The sequence below is a fragment of the Parasteatoda tepidariorum genome, chromosome 5, assembly GCF_043381705.1.
Source record: "Parasteatoda tepidariorum isolate YZ-2023 chromosome 5, CAS_Ptep_4.0, whole genome shotgun sequence".
NCBI lineage: Eukaryota > Metazoa > Arthropoda > Arachnida > Araneae > Theridiidae > Parasteatoda > Parasteatoda tepidariorum.
In genome coordinates, this window is record NC_092208.1 from 30,540,001 (window position 1) to 30,565,991 (window position 25,991).

A 25,991-nucleotide genomic window follows, 5' to 3' on the forward strand; every position below is an offset into this window, starting at 1 on the left:
TAAACTTTGTAGTTAATTGGATGGGCAGATTGCTGCCGAAAATTTTACCATAATTTTAGGACGAAAATTCTAACAGTGTATAAAAACTAATAAAGGTAAAAAAATCATCTTAGAATAGCGATTAAGTGTTTATAATAGTTTAAAATCTATATTATTTCACGCATAACCAGAGTCATGGGACATCAGCAAAAAAGTAAGTAATAAGCTTTAATATAATTGTTAAAATATTGTATTGTACTGGGGATATTAATAATGATATACTATCAATCAGGGATTTGCGATTCTTTTTCTCATCACCATTTAGAAATAAAAATGGAGTTGACAAAAATATTTTTTTTTTCAATTGAAGAAATTAAATAAATACAAAAAAGACAAGGAAATTAACTCTCTGAGTTTATATTTTGACTGACGAAAGAGACTTAATCAGCAATAACTATTCCAAAATATACATCAATATTTTTAAGCAACTTTTCGATGTATATTCTTTTAAAATATATGAAATGATACATTCCAAAAAAGAATATATTTAGAGTGGTATAGCCCCCTAATTACTGACTATAATTTAATTATTAAACAGTTTTATTTTAAATTCTTGTGAGTGTGATCCGTAAAGAACATCCAGAACTTGAGAATTTAGAACACCCATACAGTTAAAAGTTATAATTTATAAAAAAAATTATTATCTAGGAGTATGTTTCTTATTACCCCATTTCAGAGCTTGATCTTTAAAGCTATTATCTTTCATTATACCCCGTTTGTTTTACCCCATTTTGGAGTCATGAAGTTTAAGTTATAATTCATTTACTATTATTACCCCATTCGCAAGCACCCGTAAAGTTGAAGTTATATTAGTTTTATAACCAATGTTTCTTATTACTTCATTTAGGAACAATCATAAAATTTGGTAGATAATGTGTTTCGATTTTCGTCAGTCTCTCTTTTTACCCTATTTAGAATTCGTGAATAAAATTATTAGTTAATTTTACTATTACTACCCCCTTTGGAAACACCCAAAGAGTTGAAATTATAATAATTTTTACAACCAATGTTTCTTATTACCCCATTAAAAAAAACATAAAATTGATGGTTATAAAATTTTTAAGTATCAGTCTCTCTTTTTACCGAATTCAGAAATCGTAATGTATAAAGTTATAATTTTATTTTACTATTATTACCCCGTTTGCAAACACACAAGAAGTAGAAAATATGATAATTTTTTTGACCCATATTTTTTATTTTCCCATTAGAAATATTTTTATCATTTATAAAAGCGATCATTTTTATGACCTTCCAAATGTATTTGCTGCTAATTGTAGAAATTTTGAACTTATTTCATAAATGTTAATTTTTTCTTTCTAAAAATTATTCCAAGTTCTCAAAGCATTCTTTTAAAACTTTCTTTTTTTCATTATAAAGTTATATTACATTATTATTTAAAGTTATATATTATACTTTTAGAGAGAACGTCGAAAAAGTTAGTCTTCCATTGAAATTACTGTCATTGCAAAAATATGAAGAAGAACACCATCGGAAGGCTAATTTAGTTGAAGATGGTAAAAAAAATTTTTAAAAGAACTTTGAAAATCGTATCATTATAATTATGTCAGCTTAAAAATTCTTTTAACTATTTCACCAAACGAAAAATATTTTAATTAAAAAATGCTATTTTAATTTGTGCTGATTTTTTTCTTCAGTTTTTTCAAAAGAAAAAAATTTATAACTATTCCTTTTCATTTTTCTTTTGCAATTTGTTTTCGTACAGAAAGGAATTAATTTACACAGGGGAAAGTTGAAACTTTTTTCCTTAAATAAACAAATAGCAATGTTAACTCTAACAATAATAATAATAATTCTTAAAAAATATTTTCTCTTGATAAAAAAAAATATTATTTCTAAAATGAGCGAAAAACTCTCAATGAAAATTGTAATTCACAGAAAAACAACATCACCGTTATAAATCCACTCTGAGAAAAACAAACATAAAATTTGCCTCGTGAACAAAAGGAGAATGAATCCTGTTAACTTGTATTGCTTAGTAACAGCAGCAAAATTGAAAAGTTCAAAGGAAGCAAAATTTTAGAAAGTCAAAACAAAATTTTTTTTGCTGAAATTTCTTTCTTTAGTAGTTTAAAAGTTTTAATAGTTAATTCCTTAAAAGTTTTAAGAATCATACTATATAACTTAACCACCATTGTTTGTTTAAGCCTTAAAATATTTTTAAGAAGTGAGCAACAACTTTTCCGTGTGATATAATTTGTATGTTCGATTTCAAATCAGTTTTTAATAACAGTGTGTTAAGAGTTTTCTTATATGTTACTGCTAGTTTTTTACTTATTAACTAGTTTTTTTCACATACGGTGTATTTTTTGAAATTTGAAAATTAAATTTTTTTTCAAACATGCTCCGTTTTAAGGAAAGAAAAATTTAATAACTCGATGGGCTTTAATGTATTAATTAAAAAATCTGTACAAATTTAATAACTCATTTCTTTTTAAAAAGAAATTGAGAATAGAACTCTAAAATATTTGTTAGTAACAATAACCTTGTTTTTCAAAAAAAGGGAAAAAAAACTTCAACATGTATTCTTTTCTTTACATTAGTAAAGAAAAATAAGATCAATTAATACACGAAGAAAAAATAGTGTCTAAAAAGCCGTACAGCATGGTAATGACATTTCTGAAAGAAAAAAAAACATATTTCTGGAGATTAAAACCAATTTATTTTAACTATTCATTTGATAAATTTTTTGTTCATTTGTTAGTGGTCTATTAGAAATTATTCTTTTCAAAATTGTCTTTCTAATTACCTCATATTTAGTTAAAAATACAAAACTGAAATGTAAATTAAACCAAATAAATGGTTTTTATGCATTGCTGATTTGTATATTAATAAAATTACTAAATACCTCCACTTTAAAAAAATTCTATTGCATATCACAAAACCGTATTTATTGTTAGTTCTGCCAATACCATTATCAAAGCGCTTTGGTAAAAATTACCCATAGAGCCAGAAACACGATAAATTTTAACTCATTCTGATAGTTTTGACCATACTTTTTTTCTCAGTGAAAATTATTGGTAAAGTCATTGATAAAATAATTGATAAATTCCCTTTATTATTGATAAATAACCCTAATTTTAATTATCGAATTGTAACAGATTCGTTTAAAATTATTTATTGAATTTGAATACGTTGAAGTTGTGTTAATGCTGAGATTCTAATTAAAAATGAAATTGCAATTTAATAAACTATCTCATAGTAAAATTTTTTTTAGTAAGATGACAGACATACTTAACTATTTTTTTATTTCAGCTTTTCCTTTGGGTGATGTTAGCGTTAGTCATAACACTGACTTATCAGAAATTCGATCACAAATTAACGAGCTATTGAAGGAAAGAGACAAAAAATTTGAGGAGCAGGTAAAACTTCTTGAACTGAAAAATTCATTTGAATCAATGCTTAAATTAGATTGCTGCAACTTAATTTTGCATTGACACCTAGTTTTATAACTTTCATTTTAACGCACTTACAGATGAACTTATATTAAATACAAACAAATTTTTGAGTTTGATAGCATGAATTAAAAACTACTTTAAACTTTAGTTGCATCTGCACTAATCACTATTTAATCTCTTATCTCTCACTTCATGTGTTTGCTCTTGCTTCGTTAAAGGTTTTTGAATTAAAAATTTTGAAAAAGGACTGAGCAAAATGACATTGTAAAACTTATTATTTGATCATAATTTCAGACACAGCATTTTTTAAAAAAAGAAGGAAACTGTGAAGGAATTAAATGCTTTTCGTTTAAGGTACCCGAACACCTTTGGAGGTTTTTAGTTTAGAACCGCCGAAGTTTTTAGTTTAGAAATTTTTTATTTGGATTTCTGTGAGTGTTTTACACTAAAACGTTGAATAAACACAGAAGAAAAAAACAGCAACTTTGTTTCAGAAACTATGGGGGCGGGGGACTAGGTAAGAAAGACCAAAAATTGACCTCTTTTCAACCTTACATAGATTTGTAGAAATTTATTATTTCCTTATTACTCTTTCTTTATGATACTTATAAAAACTCAACTTAGGGACAAGACAAAGCTAGATGTAATATTAATATTTAGCAATTTTGGATCAAATATATAAATTTATTTGGCAAAAAAAAGAATCGCAATTAGTTATTTTAACTGCAAAATGTAAAATAATAGTTTAATCAACTAGTTCGTACTCTATTCCCTAGAAAATATTCATGCAAAATTTCAAGTAATTCGAACTAAAACATTTTGCGATATGGCTTTCAAAATGAAAGACAATAACCGAAAAATTATTTTTGAGGATAAAAACAAAAAAGGCAGAATTATGAATGTAGTAGCCAACAACAAATGATTTTTTTTAAATCATCATAACCTCCGTTCAGTTTGACAATAAAAAAGAAACTCAACCAATTTTAGAAAGGCTAAAGTTCATAGTTTTATTTTACGTACGTAAAAAAACTGAAAGATAATTTTTTATTCATAATCGGCTTAAAAAAGGTAGTTAGGTTAATTAAATGAAAAACTTTTAAACAAAAAAAACTTATTCAAGTAACTATGAAACTCTACCTACTAATATGACTGGGACATTTCTTTTTATGAAGATAAAAAAACCTAGAAAATGAAAAATCTCTCTTATCGTGGCAATATTTTCTTTTAAAAATAATAATGTGAAATTAATTTAGGTAAAGTAACAGTACTGCTAAATTTTTTTCTCACTTATTCATTTTCACACTGTAGAAAATACGTAACAATAATTTTTTTTAAAATTTAACTATATTTGAACTATAAAAATCTGTTGAAGTCTTATCACAAGTTAAATATTATAAAAAAATTATACTGCTTGATTGCATACTATCATATGTACTTCATTCTTATGTGAAATTAACAAAAATATTATTATTTGATATTTAATTTCTTATTCATTATAAATGAAACACCCGTAGAAATTTAGTAAACACACAGCCTGAAATCCCTTTTCTAGAAATATAAACTCTCTCAAAACTTAACAAATCTTACGCATGCTTTTAGATAATGTAACATTTTGGTTTAAATAAAATAAATTTTTATATATTTTAACATCAAATTGAAAATTTAAAAATTTTAATGAATCTTCTTGAAAAGAGGAAATTTTGTGTGCTTCTGGCACTTCTCCCCCATTTCTCTAGAACGATTTTAAGACTCTATTAAAAGTTTTAACGTTTTGCCATTTGTATTGAAATTATCCAATTGAATATTTGATTTTTTCTTGATTATTTATTAATACATAAATTTTAATTGTTTCTCTTACAGGAAAGAGAACAAGGAAATAACCAACCGAAGAAAAAAACTTCAAGCTGGTGGTTTCTGGATTGTAAATTCCTTTCTAATCAAAACATTTCAATTGTGTAAATTTACATTAAATTTCAATCGTGTAAATTAATGTAAACGTCAAAGCTGATATAATTTAAAGCACATTAATATCTGCAGAGTAACTTGTCATTGAAACTAATAGTAATCCTTTGAAATACATCAAAATTCATATTTTTAACTCTTTAGTTTTTATGAACTTTTAAACCACTTTTTTCCCAAATTTTGCAATGTGACATACAAATTTCGTTCTTAAACTTGTAAGGAAAATTCTTCCAGTCGTTTTTGAAAATTAATAAAATAAATAATACAGTATAAAAAAAGCACTTCTGAAATACCGAATCACGGGATTATGAACCTTAAGGGTTCACAATTTCGTAGCCAATAGTATGATAGAGTGAGCAAGATGTATCGATAACAATTACTTTCCTAGATAAGCAGCTACTCCTCCATATGAAGTTGATCGAAATTTAAGTTGCTATTCAGAAAAGAAATCCGGTTCAACACTTTTAAAAAAATGTTCCGGATTGAATTACGGTACTAAGTACCAGCACTTTGAATGCAACATTCGTAAAATCTATTTCAACCGTAAGATACTATATCTTAAATTTTACAATAATATTTACTTATTTAGAGTGATTTAGTGACTTGACGATTATTAGTATTATAAATATTTTAGCACTTTAGATATTTTATTTCGTAAAAATGGATTTAATGGTAAAAAAGTACCAGTACCTTGAGTACCCTATCGTAATTTGATCCTGGTGTCCGACAGTGCAAATAAGCTGGTCCCCATCAATTTGAAATTCAAGCAGTTATTGTGAAAGGAACCCCAGTTCTACCCAATAATAACTTAGTATCTTATAATACAGTGCAGTAATTAATATTTCTCAAGTAGATGAGTTTTCTAATAATTGATTACAAAATGCTCCAGATTGGCAGAAACAAAGGTGGAACATTGGCAGAAAAACATGATACTTTAAAGGTTGTTCAAAGATATCAATCAATCATCAAGATATTAATCATCCTATACATCTTTTAAAGCGTAGGGGATAGTATTTTTCATTTATTATACTTCATGAAAATCAGATGTAAATCGTACGCATTTAAAAATGGCCTTTTTTTACTAAGTATTAAATAAAAAATCCTAAGAAGCTGAAACAGTTAGATACTACTTAGATTAAAAATATACAAATTGGAAAATAACAGTCGGCATGTTTCAAGTGCTTAAAATTCAAATTTGGCAATGCCAATATTATTACCACCCCACTCACATTAGCTCATCTTGATACCCTGGAATCTTGTTTTATTCAAATAAATGCTGAGTTCTTTGGTAACGACATTAGTTTCTCATCATCTCTCCATAGCGCTTGGAAATGCATTTTATCTTGATTTCATCCTCTTGGCCACAGCGGCTCTTCTTGATTTGTTTCCCATCTTTTTTAGCTCTCGGCTACTGTGATTTTTTTAGCTTTGTTTCTCACTTTCATTTCTCCATTTTTCGTTGGAAACTTTTCGTTTTATATTTCAAATCATTTTCGTTTCTTCTCTTTAATGTCTGTCAAGTCTTGAAAATGGGTGCCTGCTTTTTAAGGGATTGAAACACGTCAATTGTTATTTTTATTTTGTATATATTTAAAGCCAAAAAGCCAATGAAGTTTTTAATCAAGTAATGGTCGATTGTTTTTTTTTCTTTTTAATCACTTTGCACCCTCGGCCCAAGTCGATACCGTTTGCAGGCTGGATAATTTTTTAAATCGATAATATATTTCAAATATTTGAGAAAATCTTTGCCGATATCACCATATTAAAATTGCATCAATTATGAATGATTCTATTGTTCAATACATTACAAAATACAACAGATTAACATCTTTCATAATACTGCATTTGCTTATCATATACTGTTTTATAATAATTTTCCCTTCAAAATAAGATCCATAACATTTAAATATCTTTTTCAAGTATCTGGATAATAATAACTCTCCCTGCGAAACTGTTAGATGTAATAGCATCGTTATTATTTATTCAAACAACTTCATCAAAATGTTCTTTATTCCTGTTATCCCAGCATGCAGCGGACAAAAATTCTTTAGAATAGATGAAGCTCAGGAGCATCTATACTACGTGAATGACATATGTGATCAAGAACTTTTCATCGCTGAACAGCGAGAGTTTCTGGCAGAGGCAGCAATTGACGAAGCTCCAGTTAAAGTCGAGAACGACCCTGATGGTGATGACGTAAGCAGAGCGTCTAGTTCTTCCTCCAGCGTAGGACAGCAATCGCAAGGGAGCAGAGATTTCGGGTGATGATAAATATTCATTCTCTTCAACAAAAAAAAAATTATTATTTACTACCGTCAAACGAGATAAGAAATATTGGAAATTTTGAAAGAAGCGTATTCCGTCTTATCTTCGAGGAGCAAATCGAGCGTACTTTTGTGTCGAAACTTGATTTATCTTTGTCGATGGCTGAATAAATATTCCGAATTATTTATTTAGTATAGCTTACATTACAAGATGTGATATGAATTTAGTTTAGTTCTAAGAAAATTCATTTTTAAAATATTTAAAATATATTTATCTTTTAATTTAATAAATATATTATTAAAAAATCGAAGCTAATTTAAAACTAAAATTCTCATCTGGACAGCAATTCAAGAATATATTTTTAAATATATTTCTGGAGCAGTTATATGTATAGCATGCTCTACAACCACTCCCTTTAAAATATACGAGTTTTTGAACAGATGAGTGATGCGTAGACGACATGTTTTTACTTATAATTTTTTAAATTCATTAAAAAATCGGTAATCGAATTCAGGAAAAAGTTTCTTTTTTAATAATTTATGAAACGCATTATGAACTATTTTAAATGTCAGGTTTTGTAAAAAAAAAAAACTCCATTTAAAGTTTTAATACGGATTTCTTAAGGAGTTTATATACGAGGGTTTGTTGGGTTGCTTATTATGAGCTTAAACCTCAATGATAATAATCGAGGCATTGAATCCAATATAGCACGCAAAAGTTCCATGTGGATTTAAGAAAATATTTGAAATTATTAAATGATTTGGAGTTTTCTATGATTTTTATATTAAATATAAAAATAACTGGAATAGTGATGCAATATGGCATAGTGGAACTTGAAGGAAAAGTATCTTAAGCGACTGGAATATGATAAAATTAACTTATGAATGCTCAAAATTTTGCATAATAGCATTTTTAGGGTTCCGTTTTCGCCTTCACTATTCATTCACATATACAATGCAAATTGTAAATTAAAGGGACATTAGTATGCTTGAAATTTATACATCATGTGATTTCTGGAGATTGATATTTAGTTTAAATCAACATGAACACTTATAGAGATAAATTCGCTTTACCAAAATATAAGCATACTCTCCCAGTTGATCGTCAATTTATATAACCAGCTCACTTCTTTGACAGAAAGAGCCTAATGACCGTGATAGTCATGAACTTCAACAAAAATAGTATCTTTAGATCGCTAATTTTCATGGAATTTATATATTACTTGAAAATTAGATTCAAGATGCTCTCTTACATGAGAGCATCAAAAAATTTATCGACTAATCGAGCACCGAGAGCATCAAAATACTAATACATAAGTCCATATCAGTGGTCAAATGCATGCCCAGTCTTAGCTAAAAAAACAATCAAGACTAATGAACATATTTCTCGCGCTCCCTCTGTTTTGGTGACCACGGACTACGAACATACAACTTCCTTAAACCTCGACAGATGGCAGCACTACAATATTCGTTTTATTCCACGGGTCGTCTTAATTCGACAAGCAAATCGCCTGAGTCTCAAACAATATCAAGTCCCTAACTGAAGTTATTTTTTACGAGCATAACGTTAATTTTCGTTCAGTGATCATACATTTTACAAGAACATTTTTCCGGCAAACCTTCATTCTTAAAATTGCGAAAACTTTACAGGTACAAATTTATTTCTGTGGTTAGTGACTGGAAGTCTTTTTACTGGTCATTGACTGTAATCAAGAGAAGAATTTTTTAGTACACATTATTTCCTTGAATTTTCGTCCCTCTTCGAATGATATCAAACATACTGATAACATAAGCTTTAATTGCTGTTATTAGAGCAAAACAAATATATTATCTTATTTACAAGGATAAATTAATATGTATCATTTAAAATTAAAAGCGTAAATAATTTAAATTCTCTTCATAAAAACTCTCAATTTTAATTTCCTTACCCTAAGTAATAATTGCAACAGAACTCGGGAAAACTATGTTAGATATTGATTAACTAAGTAAATACAGAAAACTATTTCAAAATTAATTAAAACGACTGGTGCGTATACTGTAATTTGGGAAATTCCTAGTTTGAGTGATTAAATCAGCGAAGCAATTAATAATTAATCAATAAATAAGCACATTCCTTTAGCAATCACTTTAACGAAAACAAGAAAATATCTAATGGGAAAATATCAAAATGAAACAAATTCCAACTTTCAGAAGAAAAAAAAATATGCACATGGAATTTAATATAATTAAATTAAGTTAAAAGCATTTTAGAATAATATTATAGTTAATGCAATTTATAAGCAAAATATTTATTTACCTTATTTATAAACAAAATATGAGTTTTACTAATTTGTAAACAAAATTCAATCATCCAATTTACAAACAAAATATTTTTTAATGAAATTTTTAATCATAATGTTAGTTTGTCAAACTTGAAGTAAAAGTTATCGAATTTATAGCCTTGATCTTGAGTTTGAATTTTCTCGAAGAAAAAGTCTAATTTTACAAGACAAATACAACACAGATTGACTTTATTACCTTAAGCATGATATGTTATTTCAATTCGAAGCAATATTTCCTCGTTGGACTTTAGTTCCTACGAACAGAAAGTATTAGTTTTTGCTAACTTCTGATCTTCAACATTGCAAATAGAATATAAAACTGTCTAAATAGTTTATTTTTTTCTAAATATGAGAAATTTAATTAGAGTAGATTTAAATGTAATTTACACTGATGATATTAAAATATTCACGATGAAAAGTGAAAATTGAAGAACTTTTTATTATGTTGAAAGAAAAACGTTTGTATTTGTCGGTAATATACTATTTCCTTAAAATAAACTCAACACATGTTATTATACCTAAGTGTTCTTACCAACCAACTTATATGTATTTTAATTTTTTACGCTTTACGTCACAAATTTTAAATATAATTAATATACAATGCATAAAATATGCAATATTTTTATAGGGGTATAATTGAAGATGCTGCACAAGTTGAAGAAAAACCAGATCCAGGAATTGATATGAGCGATATGGGTACGTGAAATATTATTTTTCTATAAAATGTATTAGATGGACATAAATTGAAATGTGATTTATAAGGAAATTTGAAAATTTAATTCGCAAGCACAATTAAGAAACAGTAAGTTTTCCTAGAAATAATATTTGATAATGTTTTAAACTTAGTTTGATCGCTTGAAAACTTGATTAGATTGCAATTACTATTATTTTTTTGGTTTCTTTATACAGTCGAACCTAGCTATAGTGAAAGTTCAAGAGACTGAAATTTCGGTTAACTATAACCGGGACTTCACTGCATCAGTTCCGCAAGCAATTTTAACTATTGGTTCCAAACTCCTCCTTTTATTACACATTATTTAAATAAATGACCAATAAAATGAACTACAAAAATGACTGAAAAATTATATGTAGTAACAAAAAAATGTGTTTAAATTTATTTTTTATTACTCTTCGTCTTGAGTACAAAAAAAAATTAGGAATCTTCAGCCGATGAGCAATCCTCAACATCAGATACGGAAACACTTCCAGACTCTCCGATAATTTTATCCTGAATTTTTGTTATTCCGCTTTTTAGACCTGTCTAACCAGCCATTCGAGCGCGTAAAATTAGTCTCACCAAATCGCTCAACAAATTCATCGGCTTTGACTTGAAGCATTTGTCCAGATACTGGAAGATTGCGGCTTCTTTGAATGCTGAACTAATTCAAAATTGGTATTCAATAATGGAGCAAACAAGAAAAATACTTATTGCTGCATTCCATGCTATAGATGGTTTTAAAAATCGGTATATGTGTTTATTTTGAAGCAGAAATTTCAAAGTAATACAAAAAGAATGAAGGAAACAAATCAGTCGAGCGACAGAAATAAGTTCATAATATTCCACTTACTCTCTTTTTTTGGTTCATTATATCCATGAAAAGTAATATTATACGTGTGTAGCAAGCAAGGCACGGGAGCAAACATTTCGTTCACTATATTCGGGAGTTCACTATAAACCGCGTTCACAATAGTTGGTTTGACTTTAATAAAGTTACTATAAAATAAACTCATTTTGGGAGCTATTTTGTTTAGGTTAATGCTTTTAGAAGTATAATAAAATAATTGAATTGCGTGCCACTGTATTGTCGACATTGTACCATTTTTCCAAGTATAACCATTATATTGAGATCATTGCGTGACCATTATATCTTAAGTTTCGTTTAAAAGTGCATTGTGGGTATATTGAGAGCAATGCCAAAAACAAGGTATTTTGTTTTTTAAAGAAATAAAGAAATAAATTTTTAATGCTATAATATGGGGGGGGGGTTATGGGAAAAATTTTTATTATATCATTTTAAAGGTCGAAAATTCTTCCATTTCTCTAAATAATTGGCACTTTGATAAGTTATCTGTGAGTTATTGCATTATCATTTCATACTAGATAATTGCCATGTCCTTTCATTAAATGTCGTTGCCGTTGCTGAATCGCCTAACGTCCATATAGCGTTATTCCCACTTAGGATACAGGTGATTCACACTGGGCACCAATCTCAGACTATAAGAAGGTTCAACTGTTTTAATGAAACTACTGCTTGAGAGAGATTGCCCCTTCTGAACCGTGATCACATATACGTGATTGCGTGATTCTCCATTCACGGCTCATAGTATAATACATAAAACGAGCCTTTCTGACTCTATACTCTAGAGGCCCAAGATCACACGTATGTGATCTCAATGCGATACTCTCGCATTAGTGATCGCGTGATTCTCCATACACGGCTCAAGGTATCATATATAAAACGAGACTTTCTGACTCTATACTCTAGTGAGGACCAAGATCACACGGATGTGATCTCAATACGATAATCTCGCATTAGTGATTGCGTGATTCTCCATTTTTAGCTCACGGTATCATATATAATACGAGCCTTTCTGACTCTATACTCTAGTGACCTAAGATCACACGGATGTGATCTCAATACGGTACTCTCGTATTAATATGCATAAACTCAGAGCAAGTAGGCTAAGGGAAACGCTTCGTTGTTATTCCGCCGGTCCTGAAACAGTTAACAAACACAGTGAAAGATAGACTTCATTGCTTTCTCATTGGAATCAGTTGGAATGGCAATTCATACGAAAACTGACACTATGTCTACAATTTGTATCAACTGACGAGGCATTTATTAGAACAAATTAAAACATTTCAAGCAGTAAGAAAAATTGTTATTATAGATAATTTAAAAAAATTCGTTTCCTAATTAAAAAAAAGGAAACCTTTCTTTTGGCATTGAATTCGTACAAAAACTAGACAACTTAATATTTTTTCAAGTTAGATATACATTTTTTTCAGATTATGTTCTCTATTTACATGTTTGAAATGCTCTAAATAAATTACTCTACAGCCAACCAATGAGTAGAATCGGGGTGGTAGGTGTTAGAACTAGATTAAAAATTAGATATAAAACTGATTATTTTTAAAAAAAGAAAAAAAACTAGTGTTTTATTGTTATTTAATTATAGTACTATGCGTACAACATTTAATAATGAATTTTTAGTACTAATCGACAGAAACTTTTATTTATAAATTTATCTATCCAAATAAAGTAAGATATAATTTTTATTTTCCAGATATAATAGCAGCTGCAAAGATGGGATATTTGGATCAGGTAATTTTAATTCAAGAAATTAACAATGAATGGTATTTATTGTATGAAATGAAAAACTGTTATGCACTTTATAAAACAGTTTTTTATCTAATTATCTAATTACTTTTGAAAATACAGCTTCATATATAAATTATGCACAATAGCATAATATTCTTCTTATATGTGACTTACTTTAATAAATATTTGTATTAGTGAAGATATTGTACGTTTGCTATAACTATCTCTCTAATAGCCAATAATCGAAGTCAGATTATTTTATACTCGCAAGTAAAATGTATTTCGCATAATATATTTTGCATAATATTTTCAAATTAGCGAGAGATTCAAAAAAAGAATTGTGGTTATTTTATTTTACCAGGTTGCCAGATTGCATAATGAAGGACAGAATTTAATGCTGAAAGATCATGATGGTCGAACAGCTCTTCACCATGCAGCCTTTATAGGAAACGTAGATGTCGTGAGATACTTAGTGGCTTATGGTAAAGAAGATGCTTTTATTTTTTGCGTTATGTGAAGGGAAAAAAAACTATCTAAATGGACTAGAATTGTAATAAAAATTTTTAATTAAAAACTAAATTTAAAAATAGCATTTTTATCAAGGTACTTTTACATCAAAAATATTTTATGAATTACGGCGAGCACAGAGGTTAGTGTACTGAGATGTTATTGTAAGGAATTGAGTGTTCTGTACCCTGTAATGGCTTAAAGCTCTCTCAAATTCATGTAGATGAGAGAGTACTAATTCCGAATCCGGCTTGCACCGGCCACAGTGCTGACGTAGAAAAATGTCAGTGGTTGACGGATCATGGGTTAGAGTCCCCTTGCCGTCAGGATAATAATTGGTGGCTTTCGTGGTTTCTCTCTTCATGTAACGCAAATGCGGGTTAGTTCCATCAAAAAGTTCTTCCCGAAGGCAATTTCTCCCAATACTTGATACAGGAGCTCCCTTGTTTTCAGGATTGGTTTCAAAATTACTGGGCTACGAAGTTGAACATTAGTAGTCGTAAATCTAAAATTGGGTCCGCTGTTCAACTACTGTTAAAATCAAATAAAATATTGATGAAACAATGTGCTAAAAAGTTGCTTTTTTTTAATGAATAATGTCTAAATCAAATGAATAGAATAATTTTACGTGATGGCAAGAAATATGTTTTTAGACTAGGTTTGAAATCATATACTTTATAGATCCATTGTATTTGGCGTATGGGCCTATTGGCCTAGGCCGCTGTATAATTTCAAATCATATACTTAATCGCAAGATGTTGCATAATTTCTCTCAAATCTAAAAACGAAAGCCCAAACAAATACATCCTAACATAACACAAGCTGAAGGTACTCAAAATTGGCGGTAGGCAAATTTTTTACTATCTTTGTACTTATTATCACTCATTTAGTAACTTATTATCACATATTTAGTGAACTTGTCACGGAATTTATTATCACACATTTAGTAAACTTGTCACGGTACTTATTATCACACATTTAGTGAAAAGTGCAAAATTGAAAAGCATGTTTAACCGGATAAATGATTTTAGTACCATACTCTAAGGAATTATGGTAAAATAACCGAATTGTTATTAAATTATTAGTTCAATTTTTAAATCATTCAAATTGCTAATTTTATCAAAATAATTACCAAATCGCTCAGTGAAAACTACCACGTTTTTTTGGCATTAGCATATAGAGCCAGAAACACGGTAAATTTTATCATATTCTGGTAGTTTTTAATACACTTTTTTTCTCAGTACAGATCCCTCAGCCTTAGCGTTGTTGATGCTTTTTTTTCATGGCTTGGTTAATAACCACTATTATATCTACTATTTTAAACCCCTTATATCTATACTTTTTTTTTAAATTTGTAAATGTTTCTAAATATATGTATTAAGGGTGCTCATTACAGAACACCCAGTATAATGAAGCAACCTTACTCTATTTCAACTAAAACCGCTTCATTAATTTTGTTTCGAGTTGAGAGAGAAAATCACCTTTACTGTCTAAAAAGGATTTAGAATTGAGATAGATGTTTTTAATCTTAGAACTAGAATAAAAATCTGTGCGAGAAATTGAATTTGCAGAAGAAAAAAATTCAAAGCATATAACATGCCAAAATAAATTGCAGGACCAATTCAATGAATTGCGAAACGAAAATCCTATTACCTTACACAACGAAAAATTCCGCAATTCCTATGGGAGAAATATTAAAGTGATGAAATTTGATAGTAATACAATGATTTTTTTTTTCATCTATCGAAGCTTGTTAAATGAAACCTGTGATTCGTCCGTTTTTTCTTATAGTAGCATTAAGTATAAAGAATTTATTTTCATCACATGTTGTTTGAAAATCCATTTAGCTTTGTTTCTTTGCAGCTCCAATTTCAGTTTTGGATGCGCAAGACGATATTATGTAAGTATATTTAATAAGCTTAAATAAATCCTATCTTCAAAGTAAAGAAACTGATTGGTTTTATTTACCTTTATTTCAATAGAATAAAATGCTAATATTTATTCTATACAGTTAAATATATATATATAGTTAAATCTCAATACAATTAATTTTTCCATACTTAACTCTATGTTTTTCTGAATATTCCATTTAGTTACTTCTATCGATATTGTATTTAGTTCTAATATGCGATTCGGGATCGTCTAGTTCAGTGGTGCGCAAACTTTTTTCGACTGCGACCCCTTTAGTAGAGAGAAAATTTTTGGCGACCCCTAGAGATAAATGTTCACAAATAAGATGTATATTTCGCGCATTTCTTTCGTTTCATCGAATAAAAACATCATCATATTTGACTCATATTAATTTTATTTATAATTTTAAGAAAATACTTTTTGTATAACACAAAAATCAGTAAATTGCCCTTTAATGAGATGTATGTGGCTGCAAGTTTCTAATTATCTCATCGATGTTTGGATGTATGTTGCTAATTGCAATTCGCATATCATCTTCAGAACTCTTTGATTACAAAGAAATATTATGGGNCTTCTTTGTTAATTTAAGAAAAATATTGTTAAATATCGTTTAAAACATTTTTTGGGCTAGTCAAAACTTACAGTATGACAAAGCAGCTTTCCAAATAAATGTAAACTACGTCTTAGACTTATGTTTGAACAATAATTTTTGAAAAGCGAATTTATTTTCATTGCTTCAAGGATTTTTGGATTTGTGTTCCCTTATTTTTCTTTAGATGCAACTCAAATATTTTTATTAATTTAATTTATAGGTTTCACACAGCTTTACACAGGGCAGCTTCAAGAATGGATAAAGTAATCTGTTCGATTTTAGTTAGTGGGGGAGCATCATTAGATGTCAAGGATAAACAGGTAAAATTGTCACTGGAAAAAGAAAAAACAAACTGAGTGCAAGCTAATTAAAAAATCGAGATGTTTGCAAACTGTCAACTGCACTTTGCGATGCACCTATACACCTTTTTACAACAAGAATAACTAATGACGTTGGCAGTATGCAAAAAGTCTGATTTTCCAATTAGCCTCCGATTGGCACCATTTATTTTATGACTATTTTAATTCAACAAGCTACTTTTATAAAAACAGGCAGTAATAAAGTGATATATTTTTTAAATAAGTGTTAAAAACAGGGAACATTTATTTAATTCTTACTGCTTATAATCTTGTTGTTCCCAAAATGAAACTTTTTTATACATCTGCGAATTAGACAAGATTTTGTTGCGCGTGAAAGAGCGGAAAGAAATGACGTTTACTTAGCTGCATTTGTTGGTTCGTCTATGATAAACAATATCGATATAACAATCTTTATCATTTAAAGAAAACGCACGAATGAATAAAGATATAATTATGTAATAGTTGCCTCAATTGTAACTTAATATTACAACTTAAAGAGAAACGGACGAAGCCAGTTAGAGTAAGGTTATGCCAGATTCTTCGCTGAGAAATTTTATTATTTTGTACTCATTGATAGCAAACATTACCTACGGACTGTATTGTTTACTTTGTAGTATTGTAAAAGCATTATCTTGGCAGTGTGTTACTTTTTAATAAAGATTACTGCACAAGAAAATAAAATATTTATACTTTCCTCTAATTTTTAATGCAAACAAAATAGGGTTCGATCACTTTGTTAAACAGAATTTACAAGCAGATTGCATATCAATTGCTAGTTGCCTTTTAAGAACTATCCACAAGAGTTTTGAATGGGCTAATTATGCCACATGAAGTGATGCTAATGCTTAGCTACTTTCAATTACTACCTTTCTACCCTTTAAGAACTATCCACAAGGGCTTTGAATGAGCTGATTGAAGCGAAGCATTTACCTACTTTTAAGAACTACCTTTCTACCTTTCAAAAACTATCCACAAGGGTTTTGAATGAGCTAATTACACCACATGAAGCGAAGCTAACAATTAGCTACTTTCAATAACTACCTTTCTACCATTTGAAAGTTATCCACAAAGGCTTTGAATAATCTGATTGAAGCGAAGCATTTACCTACTTTTAAGAACTACCTTTCAACCCTTTAAGAACTATCCACTAGGGCTTTGAATAAGCTGACTGAAGCGAAGCATTTACCGACTTTTAAGAACTACCTTTCTACCTTTTAAAAACTATCCACAAGGACTTTGAATGAGCTAATTACACCACATGAAGCAAAGCTAACATTTAGCTACTTTTTTGGGTTGAACGAACAGAGAAGAAAAATGCTTTTAAAACCTGATATAGTAAAAACATATCAATATTAATAAGGTCTGAATAATGCTCTTATTTATTCCTTCTAGATTTATTTACATACACCAACAAACTTGAAGTTTTGGAATTTGCTCAAAAATGGAACAATCATGAATTATGAGAAAATTTACATTGAAACAATTTTATGTTCAATTTATTTATTACGAAACTAAAATTTTAAGCAATTCTTGTAAAGTTCTAGATCTCTTTAAACATGTCTTTAGAAATACAGATCTGAAACTCGTATTAATCATTCTTTTTCAGGGCAATACCGCTGAAGAAATAGCAGAAATAATGGGAGATAAAGTTTTAGCCGATTACTTAAAGAGTAAGTCAATTAAGTTTTCTTTCTTTTCTTTTTCTTTCTCTCAAGACAGCTTTTAACAAATTGCACCTTCATGTCTATTTACTACTTCATAAAATTAATGGTTTTCATAATGAATTTTATGACTTCTATTTCTGCATCTTGTTTACTCAGAAGATAATAAATAATGTCGGGTTATTCTTTGCTGTTTTTCGGTCGCAGTTAAAATGGAATGAGGCGAATAATATAAGTGATCACCGCTGTTATTCTCCACTGAACTCCTAAAAATAGATTTCAATTTACAGAGAAAGTCGATTTCTTTTTATAGCAATTTGAAGCAATAAACGTGAAATTCTTTTGGAAAAAAGTTGTCTAAATAAACCTTATAATAAAAAAAAGACATTATGGGGTTAATTTTTGATGAGAACTTGCCACTAGCGTGCAAGCTGAATTCATTCTTTATTCATAGAAAAGCCTTCAGTATCTTTTTATTTATTTGTAGTTTTTTAGTATAAAGTACAAGTTTTGTATTTAAAGCTAAGATAGTATTTAAAATATAATAAATAAGTAAGTATAATTCCATTTCATTATTATTTTTTAAAATCGATAATTGGGTATACTATAGCCTACGTCACAGCTTGTGTTATTCCTACTAAATTTAACCCATGAACGGCATTTTCTGCGAGCCTAACTGAGTCACACAAATAAACAAACGAAGTGTTTGATCGTTTAAATAGCTGCTCGCCAGATTTTATTGCATTATAAAGAAAAGTAATTGATATTCGATTTTTGATTAATAATTGATTTATGTGGATANATCAAACCAAAATATTTTACTAGTTAAATTTAGTAGGAATAACACGATCTGTGACGTAGGCTATAGTATACCCAATTGTGTGCTTGCATTTCAAGAAGAAGATCACAATACCCATACATGTGACCTATGACGTCAGCGCCAGCTGATCATTTATATGCAAAATGGGGCGTTAAAACTGAGCTAGATTTCTCCACATAAGTTAGAATGTTAATTAAGGTGAAGTTAATTAAATATAGAGCCATATCGCACATCAAGTTTGTTAAAATATAATTCCTTTTCGTCTACGTATTTTACTTAACTTAGATTTATAATTTGTTTATGCATTTTATTGTAACCATGATCCATTTTTGCTTTGTTTCAACAACCAATCAGGATCGAGATACCCACACGATGTCATTTGCAGGTATCCCATTGGAAGTTATACCTAATCAGGCGATTTAAATCGGATTTAAATAGAAAATACTTCTAAGCAACACCACGCGTGTTTGTCGAACCTGATTGGCATCCGCATCGACAAATGCCTCTATTTACCTACGATGTTTTACTTGCAAGTATCCAATTAAAATTCTAAATAGTTTTACTTTTTTTTTACCTATTTATTGTTCAAACTACAACTCGAGTTAAATTATTGTTATTATGAATGAGTTAAGTGTATAATTTTATTGTATTATATATTTTGCCGCCTAATACCGCTTAAAAAATATTCCTTCTCAGAGTAGCATGAGGTTTATGGATATATAAGAAAAAAATGCAGTTACCGAGTACATGTAATGGTTCTGGTAAATCCAATTACTATATCCCCAAGGAAAACAGGATTAGAAAGAGACTAGTTCTCAAAACTTCTATTTTTGATGGTTGATTACTTTCAGTATATATCTCCATTTTACTGTCATGTATAAGGAAGGTTGTCTCAATATACTAAAGACTATCACAAAAGCAATGTTGCTTTGATTAGATTTGATACGCCCTTAGTGTAAAGTATGGCTTAAGCTGTGAGCCACCCTTTATAATTAACTCCGTTTTTATAATGACAAAGCCAATTTATGAAAAGAGATTTTTCACGATCAAAATTTATTGGCATTTTTCAATTTAGCTGTAAAAAATCTAAGAAGAAATACAACTTGAGCTATTAGCATTTTCATAACTAAACGACGTTTTTAATAATTACTTATGCAAGGCCCGGGATAGCCTGGACGATAGGGCGCTGGGCCCATGTCCAAGAGCTTGTGGGTTCGATTCCCGCCGGCCGAAGACCCCCGTGTAGTAAATGGTGGCTGATGCACGTCAAATCTGTCGAGTCGCAAAGTCCTCCAGGTTACCATAACGAATCAGTACCTCTGGGGGTACTGATCCAGGAGTTTCCTTGTCTTCTGGATTGGTTCAAAATTACAAGACCACGGAGTTGAACATTAGTAGTCGTAAACCCAAAATTGGGTCGGCTGTTCAAAGACGGATAGAAAATGAAATAAAATAAAAAATTACCTATGCAACTTTACTGCTGTGTTATAATAATACACAGTCCAGTCACATTAATGTGACCACCACCTACTTTTGACGTCAAAGTGAAATAACCAATCACAGAGTGTAGGTGGCAGCACATTACAGTGTAGTGTATATATTGGATGTCCTAGGGCATCGAAAAGCATTTCAGTCGTTGGCGCAATGCAGAAATGTAGCGATTTATCCGACGTCCAAAAGGGCATGATTATTGGCTTTCGGGCCAAGGGTGGAAGCATTTCGGAAACGACTGATTTTGTGAACTGTTCGCGTACCGCCGTGGTAAAAGTATACCGTGCATGGCAAAATGGCACTATACAAAACAAACGGCGTGGCACATGTGGTGCACCACGGGCCAAAGATGGCAGAGGCAAACGAAGGCTGCGGAAATGCGTTCAGACGAATAGACGTGCAACTGTTGAGCAACTGACCGTCCAGATGAACCAAGGGGCTACCAAAAGTGTATCCTCAACAACTGTTCAGCGAACGTTGCTGCGCATGGGCCTCCGCAGCAGACGCCTGGTTAATGCACCTATGCTGACTGCTGTTCATCGGTGACAAAGGCTGGAATTTGCACGCCAGTACCGCAACTAGACGTCCACAGAGTGGCAACAGGTGGCTTTTTCCGATGAATCACATTTTATGCTCCATGGGACAGATGGACGTTGGCGTATACGGCGTAAAACGTCTGAAAGCAAACACCCTGCAACAATTGCCGGAAGGCTGCAGGCTGGAAGAGGGAGCGTTATGGTTTGGGGAATGTTTTCCTGGCATTCACTGGGTGCACTCATCATTGTGGAAGGCACGATGGATCAGTACAAGTACGTATCTGTCCTTGCGGACCATGTCCACCCCTACATGCAAATGATTTTTCCTCAGAATGATGGCATCTACCACCAGGACAATGCGAGGTGTCATACAGCTCGCAGTGCATGTGCGTGGTTCGAAGAGCACCAGGATGAATTTACCGTACTCCCCTGGCCGGATAACTCACCGGATTTAAACCCAATCGAGAATCTGTGGGACCACCTCGATCGGGTTGCTCGTGCCATGGATCCTCAACCGCGTAATCTAGCTCAGCTGGCCACGGCACTGGAGTCGGCATGGCTCAACATCCCAGTGAACACTTTCAGAAACCTAATTGACTTTCTTCCTGTACGTCTCGTAGCGGTCCGCTCTGCCAAAGGTGGTTATTCTGGCTTTTGACAGGTGGTCACATTAATGTGACTGGACTGTGTAAAATCAATTAAAAGAGATTAAACTCTCAAGTAGAAAAGATATTTTAAAACACATACACACAACCATTGTTTTATTTAAGAAATATTTAATGTATTGCATTTAATAATTACAAAAGCACAACTGTTCTTTACTACATCGAAATCAAGTTTGCCATTTCATGGCTAAAAATCATGTTTAATGTCTAATCTTAATTTGGTCTAGTGCGTCGCAGGTGAAAAACAAATGACAGATCTTTTTCTTTCCAAAAGAAGACCTCCCAAATATACAGTAAAAATAACATCCGTCACATCATTAAAATATCACTTAAATTCCTAAATATGATTTATCTCATTCTTTTTGTTGCCAAGGCAACTAGAACACATTTCTTAATTTGGAAATTTAATATGTTATGCAACAGGAAAGATTTGTTTGTTTTTTATGAGGTTAGTAGCACCCTCTGGTTTGCTTGAGATAAGATGTTCTGTTAAATTAAATTTTGGTAATTAGCAAGACTGTATTTGTATACAAACGGTTGCGATCAAACTCAGTCTCGGTTGTACTAACCATTATTTTACAACTAACAGGAAAAATAATAACAAATACTGTCGATTGTTAAATTGCAAATTTTTTCAGATTAATTATGTCTTAATGAGTTAGCTGATTCTCTGATGCTCTAATATACTGATTTTTCGATTCACCAGAAAGCGAGTTCATTTATTCGCCATTCGGCTATTGTCTGATTCTCCAATTTATCGATAGGTGAATGCTGAAGTGCTGATTCTCTAATTCTCATTTTCACTAATTCGCCAATTAGTTGGTTTGCTTCTTTCTTCATTATTTTCTTTTTTCATGAGTGCAATGAAGCAAAAATCGTTTGGAATATTGATTGATATAACACAATGAGTCTTTAAAAGTATTCTGCTTTTAAAATTAAAAATAAACAACGCATTAAAATTACGTGTAAATTAAACTGTTCAAACAAAGGCGCTAAAAATTCTCAAAAATGAGCATATATAATGTACTTTAATAATAAGAAGTGAACGAAAGTTAGTCATAGTATCGTAAAATTTAAATGGCTCATGCTAAATATAGTCTGATAACATTACTTCTTGTAATAAAAACCTTTAAGAAAAGTTCTTCAAAGTATAATTAAGTGTCTATGAAAGCTAATGTATTTATCGTTACCTAATATCTTAATAATTAATCTATAATTATAAAAGGAAGAGTTTGTTGTGTGTGTCATATGTAACACCAGAACCGTTTACGCTCGCGTTTCGAACACGCTGCAGTGACACGTTACACGTGACAGTGAGTGAGAATAGAAATTTTACACTCCGATTCTCAAATTCGTTCAAAAATTTCAATTAGAACTTTCGAAAGAGACGTTTAAAAAAGGGAAATCATTACTTAAAACCGGTCATTGATAAAAAATTAAACTTTAGACGATTCTGTTTTTCCTACATTTTAAAGATAACATTAGTAACGTTTTCAAGCCTATAGCTCTCATTAAAAATAGGGTTTTATATCACACGTTCTTTAATATTTAATCTTCCGTTAGTTATTTCAGATAAACTCAATTATCACAGTAATCGCTGTAGCATACATAGTTTTGCCAGAGTTATGCATTAGTATTTCTAAAACTATCTAAAACGCAGATTTAGTTTACAGACAGCTTTAGAAAATGTTTCTATAAAACTGAATAAAGGCAGCGATATTTGTAATTAAAAAATAATAAGTTACGTACTTAAATACAAATGGCGCCAATAATGTTTGATTAATTTCAGTAATATCTATTACTTGACATAAAAAAAAACAAGCTATGTACTGAAAAGAAGAAGAAGAGCTAAGTAATTTTGAAAAACTGTAAAACTTCACCTCACAAATATTGTAGTTAAAGATGCTTAATTAATTCTTTCACTACTGGAAGTAAAAATATAAGCTATGAACTAAAAAGTAAAATTAATGTTAATGGGTAAATGACACAAATTCATTTAAGAGTAACGTAAAAAATCACTTAACAAGTATTGCATCCAATGATGCTTAATTAATTTTGATAATAGATGCTAATTGAATAAAAAAAAAGTAAGCAATGTTCTAAAAATCAAAATTAATGACTGAAGATTCTAATTCGTCTTGGAGAAAATTAAAACATCGCCATACCATTTTTGAAGTCTATGATGCTTAATTAATTTTGATAATAGCAATCAAATAAAAAAATAAACTTTATACAATAAAGCAAAATTAAAGAAGGAATACTGCTCATTCTCTTAGGAGAAACTTTGAAAGTGATCACCTTTAGCCCTCAAAACTGCAAGCACCCGCTGTGGCATTGATTCCACAAGATGCTGATAGGTAGTTTGAGGTATCTGGTAACAAGCTCTCACCAACTGGTCCCGCAATTCCCTCACATTAGCGTGGCAGCACATTAGCGTGGCATTCCTCATCATAGCGTGGCAGCACGAATTTGGTTTTCAAGTAGGACCACAAATGCTCTAGTGGATTAAAGTCAGGTGAATTTGGGGGCCAAGACATGACTTGAAAGTCACTGGAATGTTCATTGAACCAATCCATGACGATTCGACCCTTATGACATGGCGCATTATCCTGTTGGTAAACACCATCCCCCGCAGGAAAAATGTTGCCATGAACGGGTAAACCTGGTCTGCAACTATGTTCAAGTAGCTTACAGGCGTCAGGGATTGTTCTATGAGGATTATGGGTCCCAATGTGTCCTATGAAAACATTGTTCCTGGGCGATAAAGCATGAAAACCTGGGCGAGCCCATTGTTTTAGATGGAGGGTGGTCATAATGTAATGGCTCTTCGGTGTATATTGGTGTATTTGGTACCTATCAAAATTGCATCAATACTGTGCAGTTTTAATATTGATACTGCGTGCAGAGTTTTTTAGGGCTCTTCGAAATGGGTGAGTACTGAAAAAAATGCTTGATTGTTGCAAATTTGTTGTAGCTTCATGCAATTGATTGTAGCTTCATGCAATAACCTCACCCCAAAAAATACTGAATACAATTAATCTTTGTTTTAAAGGGTATGTACTATAAATAAACGTGTTTTGCTTAATCCAATAACGCAAAGCTACCTGGCAAATGTCTTTCAGTTTCATGCTTGATTTTGTAGTGTTATTCCATACTGATTTATTGATTATTTTCTTCGTTTTACCCCGTATAAGGAACGGGTATTCAGCTAGTTAAATATATCACTTGCTATTAGATACTTAAATTGTAATTAAACATAAATACTGATTTGAAATCTTTTATAGGTGTTGCAGATCCAGTGATTCTATGATATGAAAAACTATGCAAAGTTTCGACGCATCGCAGAATGCTCTTGTCTTTCCGACATTCCAATCATTCAATTATATTTTTGCAAACCAATTTTCAGTGCAAATTTTAAAAAACCCAAATCAATGTTTGCCTTTGGAAACGATGCTCAAGTGGTCTTGAAGCATTTCAGAAAAAGCAATAACAAACTATTTTAATAAAACTATTTTCTTTAACAGAACAAATATATGTAGCAAAATAGATTATTTATTAACATCGGAATCTGTTCACTACATCTGTATTTTAAAGTAAAATATTTCAAAATAATGTCAAATAAAATTTTTGGACTACAAATTGTTTACCAGTTTCCTTGTATCCATTCACTAACTTTATGTAAAACTGTGATGATTTTACGTTGAAGTTAAATTCGTTCTTGAACTACGAATTGTTTGCCATGCACTAAGATCCAGAGCATGTGTATAAGAAGCAATGTGACGGTCAGGAGGTATAGTTTGTCTAAAGTAACAACTCCCCTATCCATTCTTCAGGACCCGTGGTGGTGACTATGGTAACTAGGTATAACTATTTTAAGTAGGGGTGTGGGGTCATTATTTAGGGCATTTTTTTGGTTCCCGTCGGAGAAAGAAAGGGAATATTTTTCTTCTGTCAATTGTGTTAGCCCTAGTGTGAAGAGAAGCTACCCTCCTTGAAATGCGCTATTCTTGTTTCCATAGCAGCAGACGGCCTCAGACTTTGTGGCGGGGAGAGTTCTCTCCGTAGACTAACTATGCGTCAGTTGTGAACCGGTTGTTGGGCAACTTTAAATGTAAGGTTGGGTA

The 25,991-nt window shown here is 30.7% G+C and overlaps 1 protein-coding gene across 1 annotated transcript in view; it reads left to right on the forward strand.

Moving 5' to 3' along the window:
* Positions 1-25,506, forward strand: part of LOC107449338 (retinal degeneration A) — an 86,615-nt gene extending 61,109 nt beyond the window's left edge. Inside the window, exons 19-29 of the mRNA XM_071181234.1 lie at positions 1,459-1,553; positions 3,313-3,419; positions 5,316-5,376; positions 7,444-7,678; positions 10,631-10,698; positions 13,291-13,328; positions 13,687-13,807; positions 15,696-15,732; positions 16,556-16,655; positions 18,301-18,364; positions 25,152-25,506. Coding sequence (XP_071037335.1) covers positions 1,459-1,553; positions 3,313-3,419; positions 5,316-5,376; positions 7,444-7,678; positions 10,631-10,698; positions 13,291-13,328; positions 13,687-13,807; positions 15,696-15,732; positions 16,556-16,655; positions 18,301-18,364; positions 25,152-25,177 — 952 coding nt within the window. The 3' untranslated portion in view covers positions 25,178-25,506. The remainder of the gene's footprint in view (positions 1-1,458; positions 1,554-3,312; positions 3,420-5,315; positions 5,377-7,443; positions 7,679-10,630; positions 10,699-13,290; positions 13,329-13,686; positions 13,808-15,695; positions 15,733-16,555; positions 16,656-18,300; positions 18,365-25,151) is intronic.
* The last annotated feature ends 485 nt before the right edge of the window (positions 25,507-25,991 follow it).